This window comes from Acinonyx jubatus, chromosome B2, assembly GCF_027475565.1.
Source record: "Acinonyx jubatus isolate Ajub_Pintada_27869175 chromosome B2, VMU_Ajub_asm_v1.0, whole genome shotgun sequence".
Lineage (NCBI taxonomy): Eukaryota > Metazoa > Chordata > Mammalia > Carnivora > Felidae > Acinonyx > Acinonyx jubatus.
Window position 1 is genome coordinate 21,760,947 of NC_069385.1, and position 26,819 is coordinate 21,787,765.

The following is a 26,819-nucleotide window of genomic DNA, read 5'->3' on the forward strand; positions in this document are numbered from 1 at the left end:
AGGATCCGAAGTAGGCTCAGCGCTGACAGCAGCGAGCCAGACGTGGGGATCAAACTCATGAACCATGAGATCATGACCTGAGCCCAAGTCGAATGCTTAACTGACTGAGTCACCCAGGTGCCCCAGCTCTTAGCTTTTTAAGATATTTATTAAATAACATTTAAGTGTGTTTTCTACTATTCAAAACATTATGCCCTCTTAACATAGCCATCCCTCCTTGTAATTCTGTCCTGGGCTGTCTGAGAGTAATAAATATAATAAATAATTTTATCTTTGATAAAAATAGAGCCCTCAATAAAGCCTAAATATTACTCTATCAAAGATTCATTAAAACACCTTTCTAAAAATGTTCCTATTTTGGGCCTTTACACTGTAAGTACCCATAAAGGATCTTCAAGTATCAGTAATGATGAGAGACACTTAGCCTGGTTCTCAAAGATGACCCCTCTTACCAGTGACGTTCCTGTGAGGCCTTCCAGAAGATCCAGGAGCTTCCTTCCATCTTTGAGGTCTGTGAACATATCATTAATGGGTGGTTTTCCACTCTGTAAAAGAAAAAGTAAATTATCACTTTCTTCAGTAGCAGAAATCATATACATCTGTGGCAAATAAATGAATGGTTTCATTTTTTCCAATTCAAAGTCTGGATGGGCAGCAGACTCTTCAGCTTTGCCTTGTATAGAAAGAAATACAAATACAGAAAACTCTGAAATCCATAACAAATGCTTTAAGATGAACAATATAAATTGCATTATTTCTTACAAAGGGAGCGAATAAAGCTATGGCCAAGGTCCAGATGCCTTGTCTATGGTATATGTTCCCGAGAAGGAATGCTACAGAGAATCACTGAAAATACAAATGGGCATACAGCACCTGTGTGCAGAGGCCAACAAAAGTGTGCAGATTCTCTCGTTCCATCACCTCACATTACATTCACGGTATGATGCTGTCTTGCAGCATTTCCACTACAGAAGCACGTCATTTTGTCAACAATGTTTGCTCTCCGGTGCTAGACCTATACTTCTAGCTGTAATTTCTGAACAATTAAGACATTTCGGGCTGTGTATCTAAGTCCAGTACCAGTCCAGTATCTCGAACAACAAAGCTTATAGAATTCCCAAACTCTCAACCCTGATTGATGAATAGCATCAACTTCCGCCGACCAACATACCCTAGTGTCTGATGCCAGAAAATCCCACCACAGACAGGCAGATCCTTGCCTGTGTGTGTGTGTGTGTGTGTGTGTGTGTGTGTGTGTGTGTGTGATAGGACAGTTGTAAACAATAGGAGGATTCCTACACAGAAAATCAGGAAGCCTGGGTTTTAATTCCAGTTGGACCATTAACGAACTGATGAACCTAAGCCCACTCTTAACCTTCCTCTAAATCACAGGCTAAAAATCAAATAAATACTATTCTGTGAAAATGACCAGACAACTACAAAGCACAATGTAATCAAAGTTATGTTGTACTGGGGTGCCTGGGTGGCTCAGTTGGTTAAGCGTCCAACTTCAGCTCAGTCATGATCTCATGGTTCGTGGGTTCAGGCCCCACGTCGGGCTCTGTGCTGACAGCTCAGAGCCTGGAGCCTGCTTCCGATTCTGTGTCTCCCTCTCTCTCTGCCCCTGCCCTGCTCACACTCTGTCTCTGTCTCTCAAAAAGTGAATAAACATCAAAAAAAATTTTTTTAAGTCGTGTTGTATCAAAGTATCCCCCTTTAGTATGAAATCCCCACAGAGATTACAGTCCTGGTGCCTGTCAATAATACAGCTATTTTAGGGGCGCCTGGGTGGCTCGGTCGGTTAAGCATCCGACTTCGGCTCAGGTTATGATCTCACGATCCGTGGGTTCGAGCCCCGTGTGGGGCTCTGTGCTGACCTCTCAGAGCCTGGAGCCTGTTTCAGATTCTGTGTCTCCCTCTCTTTCTGCCCCTCCCCTGTTCATGCTCTGTCTCTCTCTGTCTCAAAAGTAAATAAATATTTAAAAAAATGTTTTAAATAATAATACAGCTATTTTATAACCAATAACTATTTTATCTTCTTCACTTTCCCCTTAAGAATATATACATTAAGTCATATGAAGCACAATTTTACTCTGAGCCTAAAATGGAGGAGGGGAGGGAGGGAGCCATTCTGAAGTTTCCTAAAATTTAGGAGTTTCCATTTTTCCTCCCCTCCTGATTTTTTACATTTTTAATTAAGTATAAAGTATTGTCAACTAATGATGACTAACATGGCTTTTCAATAAGTCCCATACTCGAAATGAGAGGAAGTATGGTAAAGTTTTCACTATAGAATCAGTTAAAAAATAACTGGCATATTTGTGTGTGCAACAAAGCTGCTTTTCTAGTCCCAGCTGCCCTTCTGGTGAGCAGCGACAGTGTCAGGGACACGTCGATCATCTCCATCAGTCACAATAACTGATATACACCATGTGGGAGTTACAGCCCAAGGGACCAGAGGCGATACTGCAGGAGGCAGAGCAAGGGAGAGCTCCTTGCACATTTCGACTTCCCACATGCTATCAGTAAAAGCAAAAGGGAGAAGGGGCCTCATCATCTGCTACCTCTTTCTTACCTTCCTCCTCTCTGAACCAGCAAAAGTACACTTCAGAGAACTAGCCACCAAACAAACAGATGCTCTTTCAGGGATAGATGCATAACTCTGATCTTACAGCAAGACACAGGAATATAGGTGAAACTCATGGGAGTAACAAAGAGGGATTATCTAGGATAAAAAAAAAAATCTTAAAAACTACCGATAGTTTTCAGCACACAGATCTTTTACATCTTTGGTCAGGTTTATTCCTAGGTATTTTATGGTTCTTGATGCAAGAACCATATGGTTCTTGTAAATGGGATCGATTTCTTGATTTCTCTTTCTGTTGTTTCATTATTAGTGCCTAGGAATTTATCCAAAGGATACAGGAGTGCTGATGCATAGGGGCACTTGTACCCCAATGTTTATAGCAGCACTTTCAACAATAGCCAAATTATGTAAAGAGCCTAAATGTCCATCAACTGATGAATGGATACAGAAGATGTGGTTTATACATACACCGGAATACTATTTGGCAATGAGAAAGAATGAAATCCTGCCATTTGTAGCAACGTGGATGGAACTGGAGGGTATTATGCTAAGTGAAATAGGTCAGTCAGAGAAAGATTTATGTTTTCACTCATATGTGGAACTTGAGAAACTTAACAGAAGACCATGGGGGAAGGGAAGGGGAAAAAAATAGTTACAGAGAGGGAGGGAGGCAAACCATAAGAGACTCTTAAATACAGAGAACACACTGAGGGTTGATGGGGAGCGGGGTGAGGGAGAGGGAAAAATTGCTGATGGGCATTGAGGAGAGCACTTGTTGGGATGAACACTGGGTGTTATATGTAAGCGATGAATCACAGGAATCTACCCCCAAAACCAAGAGCATCTGTATACACTGTATGTTAGCCAACTTGACAATACATTGTATTTTTAAAAACTTACTGATAACAAGTGCAGTGAAGTAAGGTCTTCTCAAATCCACTATCCACTTTCAAATTAATAAAGAAAATAACATAAACCAGCATAATATAAAGTAAATATAAATATATGACAAATAATTATGAATGTCCATCCATCGATGACCTCACTGACAAAAAGCCTTTTACTTAGCCTTTGCACATCTATTTGCTCATCTGTTAAAAACTAAGATGACAGATGTTCAATAAATGGTTGATACTATCATTCATATTAGAAACATCACTTCAGTGTTTCTACTGTCATAAAAGTGCCATAAAGTTTCAACAATATCTAAATGGATGAATAAAACAAATAATTCATTTCCAGGCAGGAATGTAAAAGCAGATTCTGAACCTGAGTACACATTAGTATCAATTCATAAAGATCTTCTAGTATGATGGCCTGTAAGGTTACATCCCATTCCAAAATAATGAACAAGATATACAAGGGCACGCCACACTGTGCTGTAGGTATGTACCATGAGACAAGCCATAATTCACCAGAAAACTCCCTAGATTCTTCCCTAAGCCCCACTCTTGCTCAATGGCAAAGTAGAAAGCCTAAGAAGTAGCATTAATTTTTCTAGATGAGACACTCCTTTCCTCTCTCACTTGTCTAGTTCATTCATTTCCTGAGCAACAAACCTTGAGAAAACCTCCCTGTGGAGCATTGTTTTGAAACACACATGATGGAGACACAGCCCTATCTTTCTGGAAGTCAGTCATTCATACAGTAGAACCAATGCCTTCACTTTCTCTAAGAACAAAAACAAACAAAACCCTACAGGAACAGTAACTCAAATTCTTCATTCTATTTCCCAATTTCAGATGAATATTGATGGCGATCAGGAAGAAATATGGTTTTTGTGGTGTCTCTTTCTCCAGTACTCTCCCATCCCAACCCAGTAATGGCATTATCAGTGAATATACCCATTGGGTGTCCTCAGAAGGACTACACCTGTAAGATGGCCAAAGAGGGGGAAATACAGCCTATGAATCTCTTCATTGGACAAAGAGTAAAGAAAGGTACCTAGGCTCATACAAATCCAAAACTGTGGTTCAAAACTTACACAGAAAGCACACACTCACACTCACCATACACATGGCCAGTCACCACAAAATACTACACATTCATGACAAATACAACTTAGGATTGTCTCATAAACAAATGGAAAGAACAAGCCTATGCCAAAGAGCAAGTTACACTTACACCCTATACATATGTGATTCAGTACTTTGTGCCCTATAAGCAGGGGCCAGAAAATTTCTATTGTAAAGGCCCAGAGAGTACCTAGTTTAGGCAATGCTGGCCAGGTGGTCTCTACCAAAACTACTCAATCCTGTTGTAATATGAAGGCATCCCAGACAATACAGAAACAAATGAGCCAATCATAATGATGACTATCTTCCAATAAAACATTATTTGTAGACTCTGAAATTTGAATCTCATATAATGTCCACGTGTTGTGAAATATTCTTTATGTTTTGCTACCACCTAAAAAATGCAAAAACCATTCTTAGCTTGTGGGTCATACAAAAACAGACACTGGAAATATGAAATGTTCTTAGACATAGTTATAGCAACCACTTAGATACATTCTAAGAGATTTATAGAGATTTAGATGTGTTATTTACATGTATTAGTTATTTCTTGATAATAGTATTTTAAAGCAGGAAAACCGAAACAGGGGTGATGTGACAGGTGAGAGGCAGAACCTGGATCTAATACTACGAAATCTGGTTCCAAATCTACAAGTCTTTGCCAAACTGCCACCAAAATTACGAGGGCACCAGACTTTGACATTTATGGAAGGAAATATTTCATTGATGGGGGCAGAATAGCGGGAGTTGTATTTAATGACTTCCCAAAGAGAGCAACAAAATATATATCATATTTAAATGAACTCCAAATGAAGATGATTTTTTCCCAAGCACACAACTTTAAAGCATATCTGTGCCTTCCTATCACAGGCTCTCAATATAGGGTCCACCCTGGGAAACTGTTTGGAAATGTCAGAAGTCATCATTGAATAAAATTAAAAACTGATTCATCCTGACAGTCAACCTCTTATTTAGATTTTTAATTCTTTGCAAAGACAGATTTGCAGAGACTTCTCTGACAGAAAGAATACAGCTTAATAACTCAATCAGACAAATATTTGGTGAATACGTTCTTTGTGCTTGGCCCTGCAGAAATGCCAAGTTCAGGCCACTCTCCCCATTCACAAGAGAGGGTTCTCATAGTTTTCCAATAAACACAAAACAGTACAAATGCACAATCTTGAACTTGGGGGGCAGATAAGCCACGGGTCACATTTAGTCTTAAATACTGAAAAGGCAACATGAGTGCAGAGGGTGACGATGTCATAGGTGACCAGTCCTGGCCACCCCCTCCTTCAACCCTTTCGCCTTAGACTTCTGTGCATTTTCCGGATGCCAGCTCTAACCCTGCCATTGTGACAAGAGGGACCAGTATTAGTATCAGCAGCTGAGACACAGACTCTTCTGGATTTAAAAGTGTCAGAGGATACAAGCAAACTGTCATCACAACGCATGAGGACAAGCCCGGGTCTGTGGGAGAACAGTGGCTACGAATATTGACAGACACTTGTGACGGTACAACAGCATGAAGCAAACCTGATGGGCTCCTTCACACCCGGAGAATCAGCCCAAAGGCTGAAGGCAACAGCTAGAGCTCATTTCCAGCCACCAGTGGCCATGGAGGAATCCCAGCCCATTGTTGGCAGGACTAGGGCTTTTCAAAAGAAACTGGAAATCTGCGTTTACCTGTGTAATCTCCTGTTATTTTTAGTCTCCTAAAACATGGTGCAGATAAACAATTTGTGTCCACAGGCATACCAAGTCATAGGGCGACTGAGTAGCAACCTCTGCATAGGGATAGCCGTGTGCAGGTGAGAGGTAAGTTTAGTCAACAGTGAGTCCTCTGCAGGAGTGATCAAGTCTGTGGAAAGGAGCCACACGCACATTCACACACACGCACACACACACACACACCACACCACACCACACCATCCAAAGACTAGGGAACATGACTGAATGCAAAACACCAGCAGACATTATTCTGGCTCAAACCAAAACACGAAGAAGTCATTTCAGATTCTACTTTTTCCACTCACTCCCCACTTCACCTACTTCCAAACACACGCTATAAAACCACCTCTGCCTGTCATCACGGCTCCCACTCCAGTTCGTGCCTCTAGGACAAGGCTAACTGATCCCTCTGCCTCTGCATTAGAGCCAGAATAACTCTAACTACAGGCAAAGGGCTCCATTATGGGCAAAGATAATCCAGACTCCAAGTAAAAGATCCTCTGTGATTGGATCCCCACCTTCTCTCTAAGCTGGCACTGGCTTACTCTCCCCCTTCTTCAGTACTCCCAAAACAGTTATTTCCATCATAGAGGTCAAGTTTTTCACCAATAGTAGGAGTGGCAATGGGAAGAAAGATCTGCCAAATATTGAATAAGAAAGTAAACCTTACAAAGTGTAGTTGGGAGTTCTTACGAGAACAAAGTGCTAATTCTATATTTATACCAATAGCAAACCAACCAGAGGTAGAATTGGGACTCGGATTTTCCATTTAGAAGGCTGATCAGTGCCTCCTCCCTGGGGTTGCCAGGGTGACACTGACCACCCAACCACCCACGGCTGACAAATGCAGGCCTTGTCTTCAAGGCCTTCAGAACCGACATGTTAACAAAACCAGTAGCAACACGGCATGTTGAGCACATTAGCAAGAACTCATGAGCTGCCAAATTTGTACCAAGTAACAGATACAGTACACAGACAGAACCTGTCCTATGACTGCCCTAATCTCATTATAAATAATCAAGTTACAACTGAGTATAATAAGGAGATGAGCGAAAACATAAGTTTTTAAATGCTTTCACAACTAACATATCTGATACGGTATCTTACAAATAATAAATTTGAGCCCTTTGACACTGTTTGCCTATTCTGTGATTTATTTATGCTCCCTATTTTCAAATCGGGATTTGAGGCAGCCTATGCAATTCAGTTACTATCTCCACGGGGTACTGCATGTGTGTGCATGCACGTGTGCACCATACACATGGACGCACACACATACACATACGCATCTATAGCATATATACCACAATGTCCTTGCATTCTTCTCTGATTAATCTCAGGTGAATCTGATGTCCCCAACCTCTGATAACATACTGCAAGCTTTAGCATCTCTCTCTTTTATTTTTTTTTTTTATTGTTTTAGGTTTTTGATTGTTTGGGGCAAGGGGTTGATTATTTTCAAAATTCAGTAAGAAATAAGCAATTTAATTTTTCTTTTAACATTTTTTAAATTTTTTACGTTTATTTTTGAAGGAGAGAGAGAGAGAGCACGAGCACACAAGCCAGGGAGGGGCAGAACAAGAGGGAGACACAGAATCTAAAGTAGGCTCTGGACTCTGAGCTGTCAGCACAGAGCCCGACATGGGGCTCAAACCCATGAACCATGAGATCATGTCCTGAGCCAAAGTCAGACGCCTAGCCAACGGAGCCACCCAGGTGCCCCTCTTTTAATATTTTTAAAACCAGACTCTTTCACTTATGAATTGCAAATGTCAGCACTGATACAAACGTAGCACCCTTTTGGCTCTTGTAATTCTTCATTTTCTTTTTTTTTTTAGTATTTATTTATTCTGGGGGAGAGCACAAGCAGTGGAGGGGCAGAGAGGGGGGCAGAGGATCTAAAGCAGTTCTGCACTGATGCTGCCCACAGTGAGCCAGATGTGGAGGCTTGAACTCACAAACCGCAATATCATGACCTGAGCCAAAGTAGGATGCTCAAGCAACTGAGCCACCCAGGTGCCCCCAATAATTCTTCATTTTCTTAAAAGTCAGTAAGTACATGAGTGAGCCCCAAGAGCAATGCCATTTTGGCTAATTATGTTTACATACAAATATACTTTTTAAAGCATTTTATAACAAAAACGTTATAGTTTTTCTCTTGGCAGTCGAATTAAAAGCAGTTATAGAACCACTGGGTGGCTCAGTCAGTTGAGTGACAAACTTCGGCTCAGGTGGTGATCTCATGGTTCGTGGGTTGGGGGCCCGCGTTGGAGTCTACTCTGGCAGTGCAGAGCCTGCTTGGGATTCTCTCTCTCTCTACCTCTCTCTCTGCCCTTCCCCCATTTGCACTTTCTCTTTCTCTCAAAATAAATGAAACTTTAAAAAGAAATAAAGGAGTTGAAGAATATTTTCTTTGGATTTCTTCTATCACCTAATTTTTGTGCTATTATGATTCTTGTATTATTATTACTGCATAAGTTAAATAATAGACCAAAATAAAGAATGGGATCTCTACGCAAGATTAAGCAACGTGATAAATATAGGTTCATCACAATTTTAAAGTTATAGCTTCACCAATGAAATGAAGACCATATGATGGTCAATATCAACTTTTTGATTCCACCCCACGGGGAAAGAATGAAAGCACTATTGCTTTGGACTGAAAAGAGTAAGAACAAAATGAGTGCAGTGAAATGCCTAATGAGGTCTTTAAACACCTTGCAAAAGAAAACCAGCCAGACATTCTATGGTCACTTAAAGAATCAGTGAACACATGGCACTTGGCCATTCTTTTGAAGAATTCAAGGTGGTCAGCACAAGTTCTTAAGAACTGAAGAAGATTCCATTTAGAAGCTTGCTTGGAAGGAGGGAGGGAGGGGAGGAAAGGAAGAAGAGTGAGAGACTGGAGAAACATGGCTCAGGTAAACACACAAGGGACAATTAACTGCAGAGCAATACTTTCTGCAGTGTTCACATAGGAATCAAAGCAATGAATGTGTGTTTGCCTTAAAAACTACAAAATACTATAAAACACAAGCTAACCCACCTAATATCTTTCAGAGAATCAGAAGTCACACAGCATGTAACAGAATTTTTACCTTGATCTTGGGTAAGCAAGCAAACTGAGGGAGCTGATAAACCGGGATGATAGGGAACCACACGTGAGGCTCACACAGCTGGCAGCCACGTGCAGGGCCAAGTGCATACTCCATGGACAAACAACCCGGTGAGGTGCAGGCTGAATAAACCCACTCCACGTGCATACCAGGCAAGGTCTGTAACAATACAGTTCATTCCAGATATGCACAACCGGCAAAGCAGGGGAAATGTTTGCAGAATGCAGTTCCTCAAAAGACAGGGTACCATGGGACGAGAGCAAGGCATTAGTTACGGTATTGATAGTGATAATATAAAGGTAAATGAAATGACATTTCCTTTGTGTAATCAAGGAGAGGCAGCTGACCTGCCATTTCCATCCCCTTAGGGTGTCTCCCTAAAAACACAACCGGACTGGGGCGCCTGGGTGGCTTGGTCGGTTAAGCATCCGACTTCGGCTCAGGTCATGATCTCATGGTCCATGAGTGCGAGCCCCGCGTCGGGCTCTGTGCTGACAGAGCCTGGAGCCTGTTTCAGATTCTGTGTCTCCCTCTCTCTCTGCCCCTCCCCTGTTCATGCTCTGTCTCTCTCTGTCTCAAAAATAAATAAACGTTAAAAAAAAAAATTTAAAAAAAAAAAAAAAAAAACACAACCGGACCAACTTTTTAGTGAGGAATTAGATAAACCCCCATCTCCAGTTTTCCAATGCAACATAACAATGACCTCAAAGTAATCGAGTCTCTTAGGAGGCAGACAGAGGCCCAGACAAGGTGCATCCATTTTTCTCTCCAGGAGGTAAGTGTTCATCATTCCTTCTTCAACTTTACTACATAATGTGTGAAATTCTGTCCAGACCTTCCAGTTTTTCACCAACTGCCTACATTCACCAAATCTGATAGAAATACCCAAAAATAAATTCTGTGTGCTCTGTAGTCTATATCGAATAGAGGTCTTTTGGTTGGCAGCATTTTTTTTTTTTAATTTCCCCAACAGATGGTAAAAGCAAAATTAACAGCATCAACTACCCCCACCCAACCCGATCTGCCTCCACTCATAGTTGGCGGGTGGCTACGTGTAGCAATTGGACCTAAAGGCTTCCTAAGCCTAGGGACAGCTGAAAATAGGTCCAGTGTCTCCTAGCTGTTTAACAGAAAGAGCTTCTTTCCCCCAAAACCACCATCTCTTCAATAATCCTCTCCTGAGAGCTCTCCAGCCTACACTGGCCCAGGCCTACCACCCCTGCACCAATCAGAGCCCATCTCTGAAGGTAGGGATGGTGGGGTCACACAGGCTGAGTGGAAAAGCACAAGGTATGTGGCTCTGCTCCCCCCTTTCCAGGTAATGGGTGAAAAGGCATTTTCCTGAGCCAATCCATCTCAAAATTGAGCATCAGTTACAGACTCAGCAAATATCATCAAATTTGCTTAACACTTACAAACGTTAATAGGCTCAGTCCAAATCATTTATTAAGTACTCAATATGTACAAAACATAAAACACAGCCTACTAAACAACTTTTTTTTTTACTTTAACCACAGTAACCAGGTGAAAATCATGTTGCAAGTATAATGTTTAGAACCAAAACAAACAAAAGGTATCAAATTGAATGAAAGCAAACAACAACAAAACCAAACTTATGTAACATAGCCAAAACACGGCTTGGAACTGTTTAGGAATACAGAGTGCGTTTTATCGTTTGCTTTTTAAAGGTATTGGTGAGTAAATACACATCAAAACTTCCTAAGGAACAGTTGAATGGTTATGGCACCTAAAACAATTAGTTGACTTGCCATACTCATGGTCAGGAAAATAAATCAACGGTGAAATCAGGGCCTAACTTGCAAAGCTCAGATCTCTACTGTAGGTGCACCGATACAGCACACAGGAAGCCTGTACTATCTCCTTCACAAGAATGAAAAGAGGACCCAACTTCTGCAGACTGCTTTTATTGCCCCATCTTCTACAAAGCTCCCTACACATCTTTTCCCACTCTCATTTTTGTGACCATCAACTTCCAACATGAAAACAGTAGAAAGCAATGGGACGCTAAAAGCAAAGTCCAACTTTCTCCAAAAGGAACACATTTGAATAGCTCTCCATGTTGAAATCGACAAAAAAAAAAAAAAAAAAAAAAAAAAAACCGCTTCAGGGACTTCCTCCTTTATGCTCCATCAATTTAAATTTCAAGTTTTGTGATTTTGTGATGTATATGAAAACTTTGCACTTCTTTGTCTTCGAAAAGGGAAAGGCAGAAATCTGCCCAAACTGAAGTTCAGCATTTTTAAGTCTGCATATTCTCTGCCTAACCTTTATTTGTTAAACCACGTTTGAGAATCACCTCACCAAACTGATAAAAGAGCTTCTGCAATTTGTACATCTCAGCTCTGCCAGATGAGCAGCTCTGAAAGTCAGCCAAAGAAAATGCAGGCTGGGCGGCAGAAAAAAGTTCCCAGCGGTGAAGCAATGAGGCCATCGCTGCCTCCCCAGGGAGACTGGGCCCCCTAACAAACCAGAGGCTTTTAAAATTAGAAGGAACAAAACACTCAAGCTTTACCCACCAGACAATGGAATAAAGTGGGTTTAATGAGCCAATGCTTTTTTTCCATTTCTGTTCTAAAATATATGTGTAGCACAGACCAGGGGTACCACAAGTTAGGATTACCTGAGAGGGTCTTAATTTAGCATTCCTAAGTAATTGCAATCTCCTATAATGTTTCACAATAATGCCTCAATATTTCTGCGCAATATGAGGCAAGTAATTATGATCAAGTGTGTTTTATAGCTAAAGGAATAAAAACCAAGTGACCTGGAAAAATTGGCTAATAATTTGCCTGAGGTCATAAATAAATGAGCAGCACATCCAGGAATAAGTGTTAAATTTCCTAACTCTTAGCTCCTTTAGGTAATCATTTTCCTGTGAGCCCTTCATAACTTTTTCAAATCCAACAACCGTAAGTTATTCTATGCTATGTGACTTCTCAGGATTCCCAAACTCCAAAGCATATCTCTGTAACATATTAACAAGGATTTTCAGCAAAAAGAATATATATTTATAGTGAATGCTGTCTTAGCTATCATATTTCTTTATATAGTGAAAAAAAAAATCACAGGATGGTTTTAGATCCATATTACGCAATATTCTCAAGCTCTTTACCAAATCCCTTATCAAGGAATGAATTGAGCTGATTTTAGGGTTTAAATCTCATTTTTCATCACCAAATTTAATAGGAGAATTCTATTTGAAGAATCCTATGCAGCAAATGTGAGAATCATATGTATAAATCCAAATGGTGATTTAACAATCTTTCCAGCACAACTCCAAAAAACAGGTAAATAAGGAAATTGCATAGCTAGGTTTGTTTGTCTATTTTTGTGAGTAAATGCAGCAAAATGTATTCATATCCATGAAATAACACAATTTATGCTATTTTGCACTCAATTCTATACTCCTACCTCTTTCCAATATAACCACCTCCAACCGGTTTATGGATATAAAGTATTAGGCATTTTAGTATGTTTCTGCCATTGTTATTCACTAATATATTAAGTCTATAAATGCTCATTGGGTGCTTTTTAAACGCTAGAAGTGGTGCCAGTGAACAAAATAGGCAATCCCTGCACCCACAGAGCAAATCACTATCTCAGAGAGGAGAAGCAAATATTCTCAGATGTAACTATTTAAAATACAATTATGATAAGTGCATCAAAGGATAATGCTTTAAGAGTACAGAGCATATCTACCCTAGTCTGGAAGCTCCGAAAAGGTGTCCCTCGGGAAATGACATTTAAGCTCAGGCAAGAAATAAGAGGAGTTGGCCAGGAAACGATGAAGGAAGGAGCCAGGGTAGAGGCCATGAGAAGGCTCATCGCAATGGCCAGAGCATAACGAGGAAGCGAGAGTAAAGCGAAATGCAATCAGGAGTAAATTGGAAGGCTCAACGATTTAGGGTCTTAAACGCCAAGAACAATGGACAGCCACTGAAAGATTTAGCTGAAGAGAAAAAGGCATTCAGGCTTACAATTGAAGATCACTCCTGTTACTCTGTAGAAAGTAGAAGGAAGGGAATGGATAAGGCGAAGCCTGGCAAGGTAGAACCAGCTGGCAGATTATGACAACATGTTCAGGGATAATTTTCAAAAAACCGTAAAATCATGACTCTCATGCACGTGTAATATCAATACGTGTCAAAGGCTTCAACTCATTAACGAGAGAACCAGTATGGTGTTATAACCAGTGCAAAGGAGAATTCAAAAGACCACATGTTGTTTACATGCAATAAAGGAAAGTGGAAATAAATTTGCAATAGATGCAAAACAGGTCTATTCAAGGGATAGTAATCAATTGCATTCCACCTACTTTGCATTTTTATGGATAAGAATCGTTTGTATTATTATCTGTTTTCTACAACTCTCAGAGTTGCAGAGTAGCTCAAAGATAAGGGAAGGCAATGAGCCAGATGTCTGAGCTGACAGGACTCCTACTAATCTTTCAACCCATCTTAAAGTCTTTCACGTTTTTTCCTAACTCAGATAATAGTGAGTTGGCAAAAAGTGGTGTCAAAAAGATGGAGGGAGGGGCGCCTGGGTGGCTCAGTCGGTTGAGCATCCGACGTCGGCTCAGGTCATGATCTCACAGCTTGTGGGTTCGAGCCCCGCGTCGGGCTCTGTGCTGACAGCTCGGAGTCTGGAGCCTGCTTCGGATTCTCTCTCTCTCTCTCTCTCTCTCTCTCTCTCTCTCTGCCCCTCCCCTGCTCATGCTCTGTCTCTCTCACCCTCAAAAATAAATAAATGTTTAAAAAAAATTTTTTTTAAAAAGATGGAGGGAAATAGACATTTTGAATATATGTAGGTAGTAGAATCAACAAGAGTTGGTGTTTGAGATGGGCTGGGGAGAGGACCATGAGGGAAATATCCAGGGATAGAATTCAAAATAAATTCCTAAATGGCAGATGATGCTGTCAAGTGTCTGTTTGCATTTTTCAACACAAGGGCTCTACTGCTCTGGAAAGAGACCCGTGCTGCAGGGAAGCAGCAGACTCAATCAATAATTCTATTTTAAACTTCACAATATACCAAAGGACATGGATAATAAATAAATGAAATCAAATTCATTCTCTTCAACAGGACTTTTTTTTCCTCATGCAAGCCTCTGGATTACCTAGTGACACAATGCCCAAATAACCACCTTCTCCCAGCACAGTGGAATAAAGCTGTATGGGGAGTCTTTGGAAATCTCCCAGCCTAGAAATTTGCTATTCCCTTTCCTGATCACCAGTGTGGAAGCAATCTGATTTATGGACTTAAGACAGCCAGAGGAAAGAAAAAATGTGGATGAAGTTCAATGCCACTGCCATGAACCCTCTGTCTTTTTATATCGAAATATTCACCATTGCTTTGGTAAGTGTGTTCTAGAACCATCAAATTTTCCTTCTACTTTGATTTTTTACTAGAAGTCATCTGAAAGGAAATGTTCCCAGGGTCAGCTCTCCTTTTGATACTTTTTCTCCAAACAAAATAAGCGTTTAGCTTCTGTGTCAGTTTACATAACTGAAACTGTTGAAATGTTAAAAATGTTAAAAATGATAATAATTACCTGGTCTCTTCACCATCCTGGCAATAATTACAACCTTCCTGGGGCAAATAATTTACATGGGGCTTAAAACCCTCACTTAATATTACAGAATAATATACACATTATAAATGTACAAATTTAAAGATCAAGTTCATTAAGTAAACAATTCTGGTAGTACTCGACTTTGTGTCATTTCAGGTCTTTTTAAAGATGTTAATGACCAGTGATAAACACCGAGCTATTTCTTGAGAAAATTCAGATACATGAGCCAAATGCTCAAAAGACACTGAGAACTGTCCAATGGAGAAAAAGTCAAGGGACAGTAACTGCAGTGAGGAAAGTTTTAAAGTTTAGAGAAGGAGTACTTCGGCCACACGGGGTACGAGGTACAGCTTTGGTGCCAGCCTTGCATCACTGATGGCTCTGGGCCTGGAGATTATGCAGATCTACTGGGAGATGCTCCCATTCAACAGTCTGTCCCACACTCTGAGGTGCTATCTTGCCTGAGCCAAATTCGTGGCGATACCCATCAAGTTAAACGTGTTCAATTCTTCTTTCTCAATTGTCACCTCTATTCTCCTACCCTCCACCTTTCCATGCCCTCTTGCACTGTTTCTCTCCATTCTTGTAACTAGGGGCAAAAGTAATTTGCCCCGTTTCAAATGTCCCCCAAACACAGGTCTATGAAGACTACGATGCTTTCAAACGATCTTTAAAATCAGCTCTACGGTAATTCTTTCCCAATGACTATATTAAGCTGCTAAAAAGTAGGTCTGCTTAACTTGCTCCACCTAGAAATGACCATACCATCCTCAATAACAATCAGGGTAGATGATCTTACGTATCTGGCCACTCATAAAACCAGTGGAATAAAGTATCTCATATCCAGACTCTCTCAGTTGCTGTAACTATGTTACTCAGAACATGGTCACATGTAGATGAATACTTCAAAAGTTTTGAATAATGCCAAATCCAAAGCACCCAGGATGTTACTTACCTATGTCTCTAAACAGAACAAGTTAAAATTTCCCCCTAAATACCTGTGTCTGCTCTGGAATAATCCTACACATAAAACCACCAATTATGCAAGCACTTCTGTATTCTTGATCCTTCTGTCAAAGTCAGTTTTCACAACGCTTACGTTCTCAGAGGCAAAATAAAAACATCCCTCAACACAAACTTGCAAAACCAAAGGAAACACTTGCAATCAAATAATCACCCGTAATTATTGGGATGTGGAACAATTTTCAAACCCTGCTGCTGCTAAAAGTAATCTAAAACATTCTCACCTCGCCTCAAAGAAATACCAATGTTTATGGTCCTGACCTCTGCAATCTTCTCAAAGAGAAAAGTGTGAAAATAATAACTCTTAATTAAAGTAGCTTTTGGGGTGCCTGGGTGGCTCAGTCGGTTGAGCATCTGACTCTTTATTTCAGCTCAGATCATGATCTCAGGATTGTGGAATTAAGCCCCGAGCTGGGCTCTGAACTGAGCGTGGAGCCTATTTGGGAGTCTTTCTCCTTCTGCCCCTACCCTACAGGTAATGCATTCTCTCTCTCCTCTCTCTCTCTCTCCCTCTTAAAAATAATAATAATAAAGTAGTTTTCTGACTATTTAAAAGACCATGATTATGTTTCTCCGAGAAACCTTTGTTACCCATTTTTCTATCATGCTGTCCTGAAAATTTTCCTCCCACTTCAAACTTAGAGGACCAAATTCCAATGTCAATAACCAATGGATAATTACAAGTTTGAAAACAGCACTGCCAATTTCTCTTTCAGTTTGCTTTGCCCCTAAAAGGAATATCACTCAAACCACGGATTATGTTCCAAGTGGTTAGAAATGCTGAGAAAGAGTGGATCCCTGGGGAAAGAAGTGAAGAAGTTCACAAAAAAAAAAAAAAAAAAAAAAAGCGGGGGCGGGGGGGACCACAATGCAGATAAACACTATTAGCCACATCCACAGGTATTAAAAATCCCTAAGCATTTCTGCACAGGGTAGAAAAGCTGCCTGAATAATAATTTGATTTTCACTAGGCAAAGTGAAATCATCTTCTGTCTAGCAAAATGAACACAAAATTTGCCCAATGATATATTCATTTCCTAAATGTACCCAGGATTCACAGTATCAAAAGCAGCAAACTATTGGCATATATCTGGAGAATGCCAGGTAAAAATAAAGAGCTGTTTATTACCATGAAGGTGTTTACACCATTAAATCTTAAACATATTGGAGAAGAGAATAAAGAAAGTATAAATAAAGAAAGTATAAATGTATCTGCATACTCAGAAGACTTCTAGAGTTAGATCACATTTCATGGCAAAATTCACTGTACTTCCAACCAAACTCCATCAATCAGAAACAGGCATTTGAATCACCATAAAGTGTTTGAAAGTCTCTGTTACCTTTGAAAATCGAGCATTAATCCATTTGGTGAAAGTTTTCTTCTGCACGTCATTGTGTTCATCTGTGGGAGGGAAAAGGAGAGAAGGGAAAAGAATGAAAGTTTGTACCTTTAGAGTACCAAATACAATCATCCCCATCAGGGAGAGTTTAAAATAGCAGTCCTATTAGTAGTTCATGAGGCACAATGATCCACAGCTAAGAAAGATGATGGCTGACGGAGTTGGCTAATGCCTGCAGCAGAGGAAGGTTCAGGCACCTTCCCCAGGGAGCTGGCCCTCCCGTCCATCCCTAAGCCTGGGGATATCACCGCCAACCATTAAATCCACATGTGTGGGACAGAACCAGCACTTCACTTTCACCCTGTTATACATAATACTTTCTGTTGCATTTTCTCTAAGCATAATTTCAGCAAGATAAAGACATCAGCATGTCCCAAACAAAAATCGAAGTTATCCACTAAAAACAAAGACACTCATGATCTTCTTCCTCTTCATACAAGGTCCTACACCCTCCAGAACAAAAACTAGTATAAGGTTACTTATTCCACAAGCTGTTTTCCTGTAGTAAGACTGACATGACAAGGTTTTAATGACCTTGATCTATAAATACAACCTCCGTATTTTACAAGTAGAGAAATCAGAGCCGTGTTTTAGAAAATGATCAACTTTGGTTTTGATTATAAATTCATCTTCCAAGCCAGAAAAAATAAAAATTGACCTTAAAAGCTACAGTATCTTGAACTTCTTGAAGATAAGCAGCGTGATTTAGTTAAGTACAAGGAAACCATTTGATACATAGGCTACAGAACACAATAGGCCTCCATATCCCAGTCCACTTTGTGTGTGACCTTGGGTAAGTCATTACAATGCCTCCTCTCCTCAGAGTTCTCACTTGTAAAATAGAGATAATAAATACCACCCAGCTTGCAAGGGCATTGTAAAGATTGGTGAATATGACTGGAGAATATTTAGCAAAGAGCTGGCATTGAGCTCTTTGTTATCGTTACTGCTATAATTATTACTACAGAATACATGTAAATATGGCAGATAAACATCCATTCTACCCTTTCGGTAACTCCTAATCATATACTCTTCAATTGCCAACCCCCCCCCCCCCCCCGCCCCGTTCTCTATTACAACCAGCAAGTCACTGTTGGCTTAAAGCCTACAGCACAGCACATTAACAATCTCTAACTGGTTCTGAAAGCTGCCTCAGGAGTATCTGGAACAGCGTAGAAAGCTGCGGTTCTGCCTGTCTGTATAAATACACTGCCTGTCCCGGTTCCATCCATACTGCCAGGCTGCCTCCCACATCATAACAGCAAAATAATAACACAGAGGCCCAAGTATGCTCTGCCCTCTGTGCGTCAATTTCAAAGGGCTGCCTTCAACACAGACCTCCCCACTCATCCCTAACAGCGTCATTAGAAGTTCAGCCACTACTTCACCAAGTTTGTGATATCTCTGGTCCTTACCCTCTTCTGGAAGGAGAGTTTGCAATTAAAAGGTCATTCCTGAAATAAATACTGCAGCAGCAGCTCCAGGAACGACTGCATTTTTACACATCCATAAAGGTAATTGGAGACTGACTCTGAGACACAAAGGGAGCAACTGGATGAAAAACAAAACTGTTGTCTCAGAACCTTCTTGATGTTAATTGCACTGCGAGGTGGCCTTCCTTCCAGAAAGGACAATGCAGTCAGCATCAGACCTGATTTCAGGCTTTCTACCATTGATCAATGCCACATATAAGCCATTTATTAACCAAGAGGACTTGCTTACACACTCTGAATGCCCCCACCTTGCAATCACACCCAAGAGGGACAGAACTGAGATTATACGCAGAATATAAGGTAGCCACATACATCAACCTGCAGTGAGCACTATACTAGCCCCGCCAAGGGAATATAATGTTAAATATCAGTGTTCAGAGCACTGAGAAAGTCTAACTATTTATCCCATTAACCTTTGGATTTATTTTTGTAAATTTTAACATACAAATGATTCCACCAGGCTCTTAACAAAAATACATATAAAAGTCACAAATATTAAATTCTCCTAATTTCATTACATTTTACAACTTCAAATATTTTTGCCATAAAAATGGGGAAAATTCTAAGGGATTAATATTAATAAATACTGTTTTCCCTTATCCTCTTTCCTGAGCACTTAACCTTCTTATTTTCAAAACCATATTAAAATATTTAATACTTCACAGGTTCCTCTACAGATATACACTGGACAAAGAAATGAGTGTCCACACCTTACCAAATGATAAGTAAGATTTTTCAACTTTATCACATAAAAAATGAAATCAAATTCTAAAAATAGACTCCTGCCATATGGAGATGTTTATAAAAATAAGTTAATGTTTCTATAATATATTTGATCTTTTGGTCAAATCAAAGTTTGAATATGAGTCTAAGTAACCAATATGAAATAAAGTATGAGGTTGTAAAGAAAAATTATCCAGCATCCAAACATTTCAAAAATACTCCCAAATTTATATAAACACTCATCTGTATTCATTTTCCTGATACAGTTAAAAAAGGGAAGGAAAAAGTTCATATATCAATAAGGCTTTGAGTTCACATTTCCCCTTTTTCAATCACACACACACACACCCCTTATTTTCTACTAGAGAGGAATTCAGTAAAAGAACTAGAATTAGCCTGTAGCTTTTAAATTATGAGATTAAAATGTAACAAATTTGGAACACTTACTAGAGAACTGCCCTCTGCACCACAACAATTAAGGTGACAACCCCAGCCCAGGTCCTGCTCTGGGAGTTGAAAATATGCTAGCAAAGTGGTAGCAAGACAACTGAGGATCTCAGCCATGCATTTCTGATCGATCAGTTTGGCCCTCCTAGAAATGTATACAAAACTTCCAAAGTCTCGAAGTTGTTCAGCTGTCCATTATCAAGCCAATCCGTCATTAAATTTCTCCAAAATAAAAACATGCAAATGGACAACACAATCTTACATAGAACAGGATTATTTTATATAAATAAGTTAGCATAATTTACACTCTAAATACATTCATTCCAGTTTCCAAACAAGCATTTTCTTTAGATTTGTATTCAAGAAAACCTTTAGTTTCTGAAAGTCTTTTGGTGCTTAGCAAATCTTATCCATTAATGACCTTTCTTCCCTTACAGGGACAAACACGGGACTGAATTAGGAGAAGAAAAATGTGTTAAATCCCTTAAGGCTGATTTTCCAAATTCTTCCTCTAAAATATTTTGCTCTTCTTAAAATGCTTTTGACATGCTCACACAGATCCAAGGGCCTTTGCTGCTGCCTAGCCTGGAATTTTATTTCTGTGATGGGTAAGAGAAGTGAAGCAAGAAACATCAACAAAACTGCCTGATAAATCTTCCAGGAAACTGGCTTGCAATATTTTTTTCACTTCACCAGCTCAAATGCGTATCAAAACTTCTTTCAGCAGAATGTAGCAACAAATCTCAATTTAAATCCTAAATTGGAAAGGTGGCGGAAAAATTAGGACTTGTTTCCCTTATGGAAACACACAAGTCCTAGGAACATGTATACCATCATTAAAATTCGACTACTATTAGAGAGAAAGCATTATCCCCCGGTACATCTTTCAAAGCAACTGAAGAGTGTCCAATTGGCTGGCAATAACGTGAGTTCCATAAAATGCAGCTATTGAGAAAAGAAGTCCCTAGACTTTAAGCCAAAAGAGAAATGTCTTCCTGGATGATTTAAAACTTGGATTGGCTTTATTAAAGCCTCTCATGAAATGCAACTCGCCCTAGAAAGCCAGTTTCTCATTAGCAGAAGAGATTATTTCGAAAGCAATGAAAGCATTTCAGACCACACTCCCACTTCTACTTTTTCTGGGTAGTGCATTTATTTAATCAAGCCCAAAGAAACCTACTACCAAGGCTCAGCGAGCTCTGTCGTGGTCTCACACCCACTTTATCGGCCTCTGGACACGATCAATTCCTTATTGAAACAATATGCATGAAAACGGCACATGGAAATATGTAAATATTATGAATAATCTGACAAAGATTACAACTGTGTAAACACACAGAGACAAGAGGAGACAGACTGCTCTCAATCAGACTGTGTCAACTCCAAATTTGTTTCAAAATCTGACACCCTCAGAGGGCCTGAAAAAAACCCTTAACGTGTGCTTTTCAAAATTGTCAGAATTACCTAAGTATATTGAGAAGTTTAGATAATTAACATTTCACATGTTATCTTTGTAAATTTATCACATTTACACTTTGAAGTTATTAAAGCTTTTTAAAAACTGCATTTGAAACAGACTTTCGCTTCACTCTATAAAAAGCAAAAAACAAGTCAATGGACTCTTTAGGAGATGTGGGGATGGGTGAAGTGAGAATAACGGGAAAACAACCCCACGTTTCACATAAGAAGCCTGTGATCCAGGGACGAAAGTTCAATGAATTGCCAAGCACCATCCACTTTGTAAGTGACAGTCACAAATGGAACCAGGTCCCACAAACTCCTGAGTCTGTGTTCAGTCAATGAACTTCAAGTATGCAGAAGTCAGAGTTTCATGGGGGGAAAAAAGACATTTAAAATATATCTTGGAGGACAGATGAAGTCTGGTTCATGCAAAGATGAAGGGCATTCTTGGGGCACCTGGGTGGCTCAGTTGGTTGAGCGTCCAACTTTGGCTCAGGTCGTGATCTCGCAGTCTGTGAGTTCAAGCCCCATGTCGTGCTCTGTGCTGACAGCTCAGAGCTTGGAGCCTGCTTCAGATTCTGTCTCCCTCTCTCTGCCCCTCCTCCACTCTGCTCATGCCTCTGTCTTTCCCTCTCTCTCAAAAGTAAATAAACATTGAAGAAGAAGAACAAGAAGAACAAGAAGAAGGGCATTCTAGACAGAATAAGAAAAGGCTCAGATTAAATCCCTAGCAAAAAAAAGCATATTTAATTAAACATAATTGCACATCTATGAGAAAACACAGAGGGTTTTCACATACAACGTTAAAGGAGTAATTCTAAAATAATCCAAACATTAGAAAGTTTTCAGTCCTGAAAACTGTTTATACCCATAAAAAGATGAGTACAGAGTTAGAAATACATGCTCAAAAATTTTTTTTTAAGAAAATATAGATTCTTGGGGCACCTGACTGGCTCAGTTGGTTAAGCATCTGACTCTTGATTTCAGCTCAGGTCATGATCTCACGGTTCATGAGATCAAGCCCCACTTTGGGCTCCACACTGACAGCACAGAGCCTGTTTGGGATTCTCTCTCTCCTTTCTCTCTGACCCTCTCCCCTCCCCTCTAAATAAATAAACTTAAGAAAAAAAAGGAAATACAGATTCTTTGAAAAGCAACCTCTTTAAGCAAACACATGCTCTGCTAGCATGACCCATTCACTCTGCTCCCAAATCCATGGCAATTCTGGAAGCCTTTGATTCCCGGAAGTCCACAGCCCCACCCGTACTGTATTTAGGATTTCTGTCATTTTTAGCATTGGAGGAAAATGTTTGTTTCAGCAGAGAAACCAACCTAACCCACCCAAACTACCCGTCTTACTATCACAGAATCAGAGCATTTAAGAGCAGGAAAGTACATAAAAAGAGCACCTGATCAAACCCCATCCTGAAACTAGACACGTTAGAAGCTTAGCCATGTCAACACACACTTAGGTGGTACCAGAGATCAACTCAGAATTCATGCTCCTTTATCCTGCTTGCAAAACTTTTTTAACATCTTTATTCAGATATAGTTCACATACTGTGCAATTCATCCATGTAAAGTCTATAATTCAAAGGTTTTTGGTGTGTTACATTAGTAAATTTTTTAAGTTGTGGTGAAATACATACGAAATAAAGTTTGCCACTTTAACCATATTAAAGTATACAATCCAGTGACATTAATTACATTTACAGTGTTGTGTGACCATCACCACTACGTCCAAAACTTTTTCAGCTGCCCAAATAGAAACTTTATAACCATTAAGCAATAATTCTCCCATTCACAGGGGCACCTGGCCAGCTGAGTTAGTAGAGCATGTGATTCTTGATCTTGGGGTCGTGAGTTCAAGCCCCATGTTTGGCATGGACCCTACTTTATAATAAATAAAATAAAATAAAATAAGATAAAATAAAATAAAATAAAATATAAAATAAAATAAATTTATTAATAAATAAATAAAGTGCAATAACTCTCCCATTCACAGGGGCACCTGTCTAGCTGAGTTAGTAGAACATGTGACTCTTGATCTTGGGGTCATGGGTTCAAGCCCCACATTGCATGTGGAGCCTACTTTATAATAAATAAAATAAAATAAAATAAAATAAAATAAAATAAAATAAAATAAAATAAAATAAGATAAAATAAAATAAAATAAAATTTATTAATAAATAAAAAATAAAGTTCAATAATCTTCCCATTCCCCCTCCTCCCTGGTAACCCCTAATCTTCCTTCTCTCTGAATGCATTTGCCTCTTGCAGATATTTCGTATAAGCAGAATCATACAGTATCTGTCCTTTTGTGTCTGGCTTATTTTACGTAGCATAATGTTTTCAAGGATCATCCATGTTGTAGCATGTGTCAGAATCTCATCTCTTTTTGTGGCTGAATAATATCCCCTTGTATGTATATGCCACACATATGCCATACATCTATGCCACATCCATTCATCTGTTGATAGACAATTGGGTTGTTTCTACCTTTGGCTATCATGAGTAAAGCCATGATGAAAAGTGGCGTGCAAGTATCTGTCCAAGTCCCTGCTTTCCGTTCCCTTGGGTCCATGCCGAGGATTGGAATTGCTGGGTCATGTGGTGATTCTATTTGGTGACTCTACTTTTAGATTTTTGAGAAACCATCTTCTACAGGAACCGTTTTCCATAGCAGCTACACCATTTTACACTCCGATCAGGAATGCACAGAGATTTCATCTTCTCTACATCCTCACTAACATTTATTTTCCTTTTTTTTAATTAGAGCCATCCTAGTAAGTGTGAAGTGGTACGCCATGATTTGGTTTGCATTTCTCTAATGACCAATGAGGCTGATCAGAAGACTGCATTTTGAAAATGCAAAAACTACCAAGCAAACCCCACAAACTCAGAGATATCCTGAAGCCTTTCTGAAGTAGCCCAAGTTCAACAGCATGCTACTCCAAAGTCACTGGAGTACAGAGATAGCACTTTTGCGTTTCATCCCCAAACTACTGCAAAACGATTAATCTATTCTCCAAAGATTGTATTTTCAAAATTAGATATAACCAATAATTCCTGAGCATCTTCTACTTTTAGATTATTTACCTCTTACCTACTTTCTACTTGATGAATTCAAGTTTGTTAAATACAGGAGGAAATGTCTTCCTACTTTCACTTTCTAGAGCTGCTCAAGTCAACCCAAAGACTGTCTGTAAGACTTACAGGCATCCAGAATGGTTTGAAACTCTCTCTCTCTCTGGAAATACCTTTTGGCAAAACTCTTCACATCTTAGATATATGTGTTGCAAATGCAAAAAAATAAGCACTCAATTTATGGGGGCAGAAATTGTAAGCTTCAAATACAAACACTTCACTTTGGACTTTCATCCCGGCAGTGAAGGAGTTTTATTAAAATCACTTGAAATGTCATAGTACAAGGCGAGGTTATTTAGGAAGAGCTGAGTGAGTCATAATGATGATGAGTCACTGTCATGAAAACTCAACAGAAAACTAATTCTTTTAGTAATTTTAGTGATTAAAAAGCTAGATTTTTTAAAACAAAGTATCCGTGAAATTCAATCCCTCAATTTATTCCAGTTAAAGATCTATTATGTTCTACAGTCTACAGAAATCTTCATAAACATATATCTCAAGATATAGGAAAATCCATGCAAATGAGTGTTCATGAGAATGGGGGAAAAAATTCTTGAATGGAAAAAACATTCCAGTGATCTGACTTCAAACTTGGTCATGACAAGTTCTACTCTCTAAAATAGGAGCAAAACCATGTCCTTTCAAGACTGCTAAATATTCACATAGTGATTTTCTGACTTTAATTACTCATTTTCCCCACTGTATGAGGAATCTAAGAGAGTCTGGTAGATTCATTTTTAGATTCCTAATAAATCCATATAATAAAACAAAAATACCCAATAAATAGTATTTCTCAAACAAAAAATCGTGGGGAAAAATCCAAAAACAAAAAGAAAGAAAAAGAAAAAAATGCTTGCAGCACCCAAATATGACCTCACACTCCTTTGTAGGAATGCTATTATTTTCTATAGAACTGAGGCAGAAAAACTTTAACTGGAGACCATGTGTCTTCTATAATTAGAACTTTGGGTCATTACAGTCAGATAAAAATATATACTGAAAAGCAGTGAGCAATAAATAATCAGTGAATGAGCACTGTAGGCATTGTGAAGCCAACAACCCCAATGAATTAAAAGCTGTGGCAGTACTGTCTGGCTTCCCTCTTTGGAACTCCTTCCATTTAGTTCTGTGTGTTTCAGGACCTATATAAGCACCTTGAGGGAGATGAAGACCAGACAACAATTCATGGAAGCTTGAGAGTTGCCTTTTAATTCAGTCATGCCAGAAGAGTCCCCAGGTACCCCCAAAGAGCAATGTGACCCCAAGGAATTCCAGAACCAGAGAAAAACTCTCTTCAGCTCATCAAGATTAGACTTGCAGAAGTCTAGACAACCTTAGAGTCCAGAATGAACATTCCCAAAATGCCCAGAACTACCAGCCTTCTTGACTAGAGTCCTTCATTTGGAGAATCCTGGGGGCTGAGACTCTTCCCCTCTTCCTCTCCTCTTAATTTTCATTAACCACCTCCTTCCACCCATCTTGTTTTCTTAAACATCCAAACTTCCCTCCCTCTTGCCTCCCTGCAATTCTTTTCCAACACCCCTCCCTGGACCTGTCTTGGTTGAGATCACCATTTTGGAATTCTCAGCCACAAAGCCCACCTGGTTGCAAGGGTGTGGTCATCCTCAAGCAATCGCAACATGATTTGAGTCTCTCTTTTTACCACTTCTCTTCTGGCATGCCTTTCCGCACCTTTTCTTTCTCTACTTAAAACTTCCTGTATGATGTCTGCAATATACTTTGAAAGATTTCAACATAGCAAGTATGATCCTGTGCCTGTGTTAAAGTCAGAGTGTTCAAACATTTTTATTCATGAACCCCTAAAAGAATTCCCATGTACATTTTTATGTTGACAATTAATATGTACGGTAAGTCCAAATAGTTAAAAAGATATAATATCCAGCACATTGTTAAGGAGCCACAAATTTAGCTCGTGCAATTATTAGAAAATGTCTCTACTACCTAATTGGTAAAACTAGACCTCATTGTCAAACTAATCAGACTGACTTTCTCACAAAGGAAGTTTGACTTTAGTTTTCTATTTAAACACCATGTTCACATGTGTCTCCAGGGCAAACGGGCA

The 26,819-nt window shown here is 39.5% G+C and overlaps 1 protein-coding gene across 9 annotated transcripts in view; it reads right to left on the bottom strand.

The window, feature by feature from the left end:
• Positions 1 to 26,819, bottom strand: part of UTRN (utrophin) — a 511,459-nt gene that overhangs the window by 387,144 nt on the left and 97,496 nt on the right. For all 9 annotated transcript variants that reach the window (XM_053222143.1, XM_053222139.1, XM_053222141.1 and 6 more), the window contains 2 exons: positions 17,406 to 17,467; positions 453 to 545 (listed from right to left, as the gene is read on the bottom strand). In XM_053222143.1, coding sequence (XP_053078118.1) covers positions 453 to 545; positions 17,406 to 17,467 — 155 coding nt within the window. The remainder of the gene's footprint in view (positions 1 to 452; positions 546 to 17,405; positions 17,468 to 26,819) is intronic.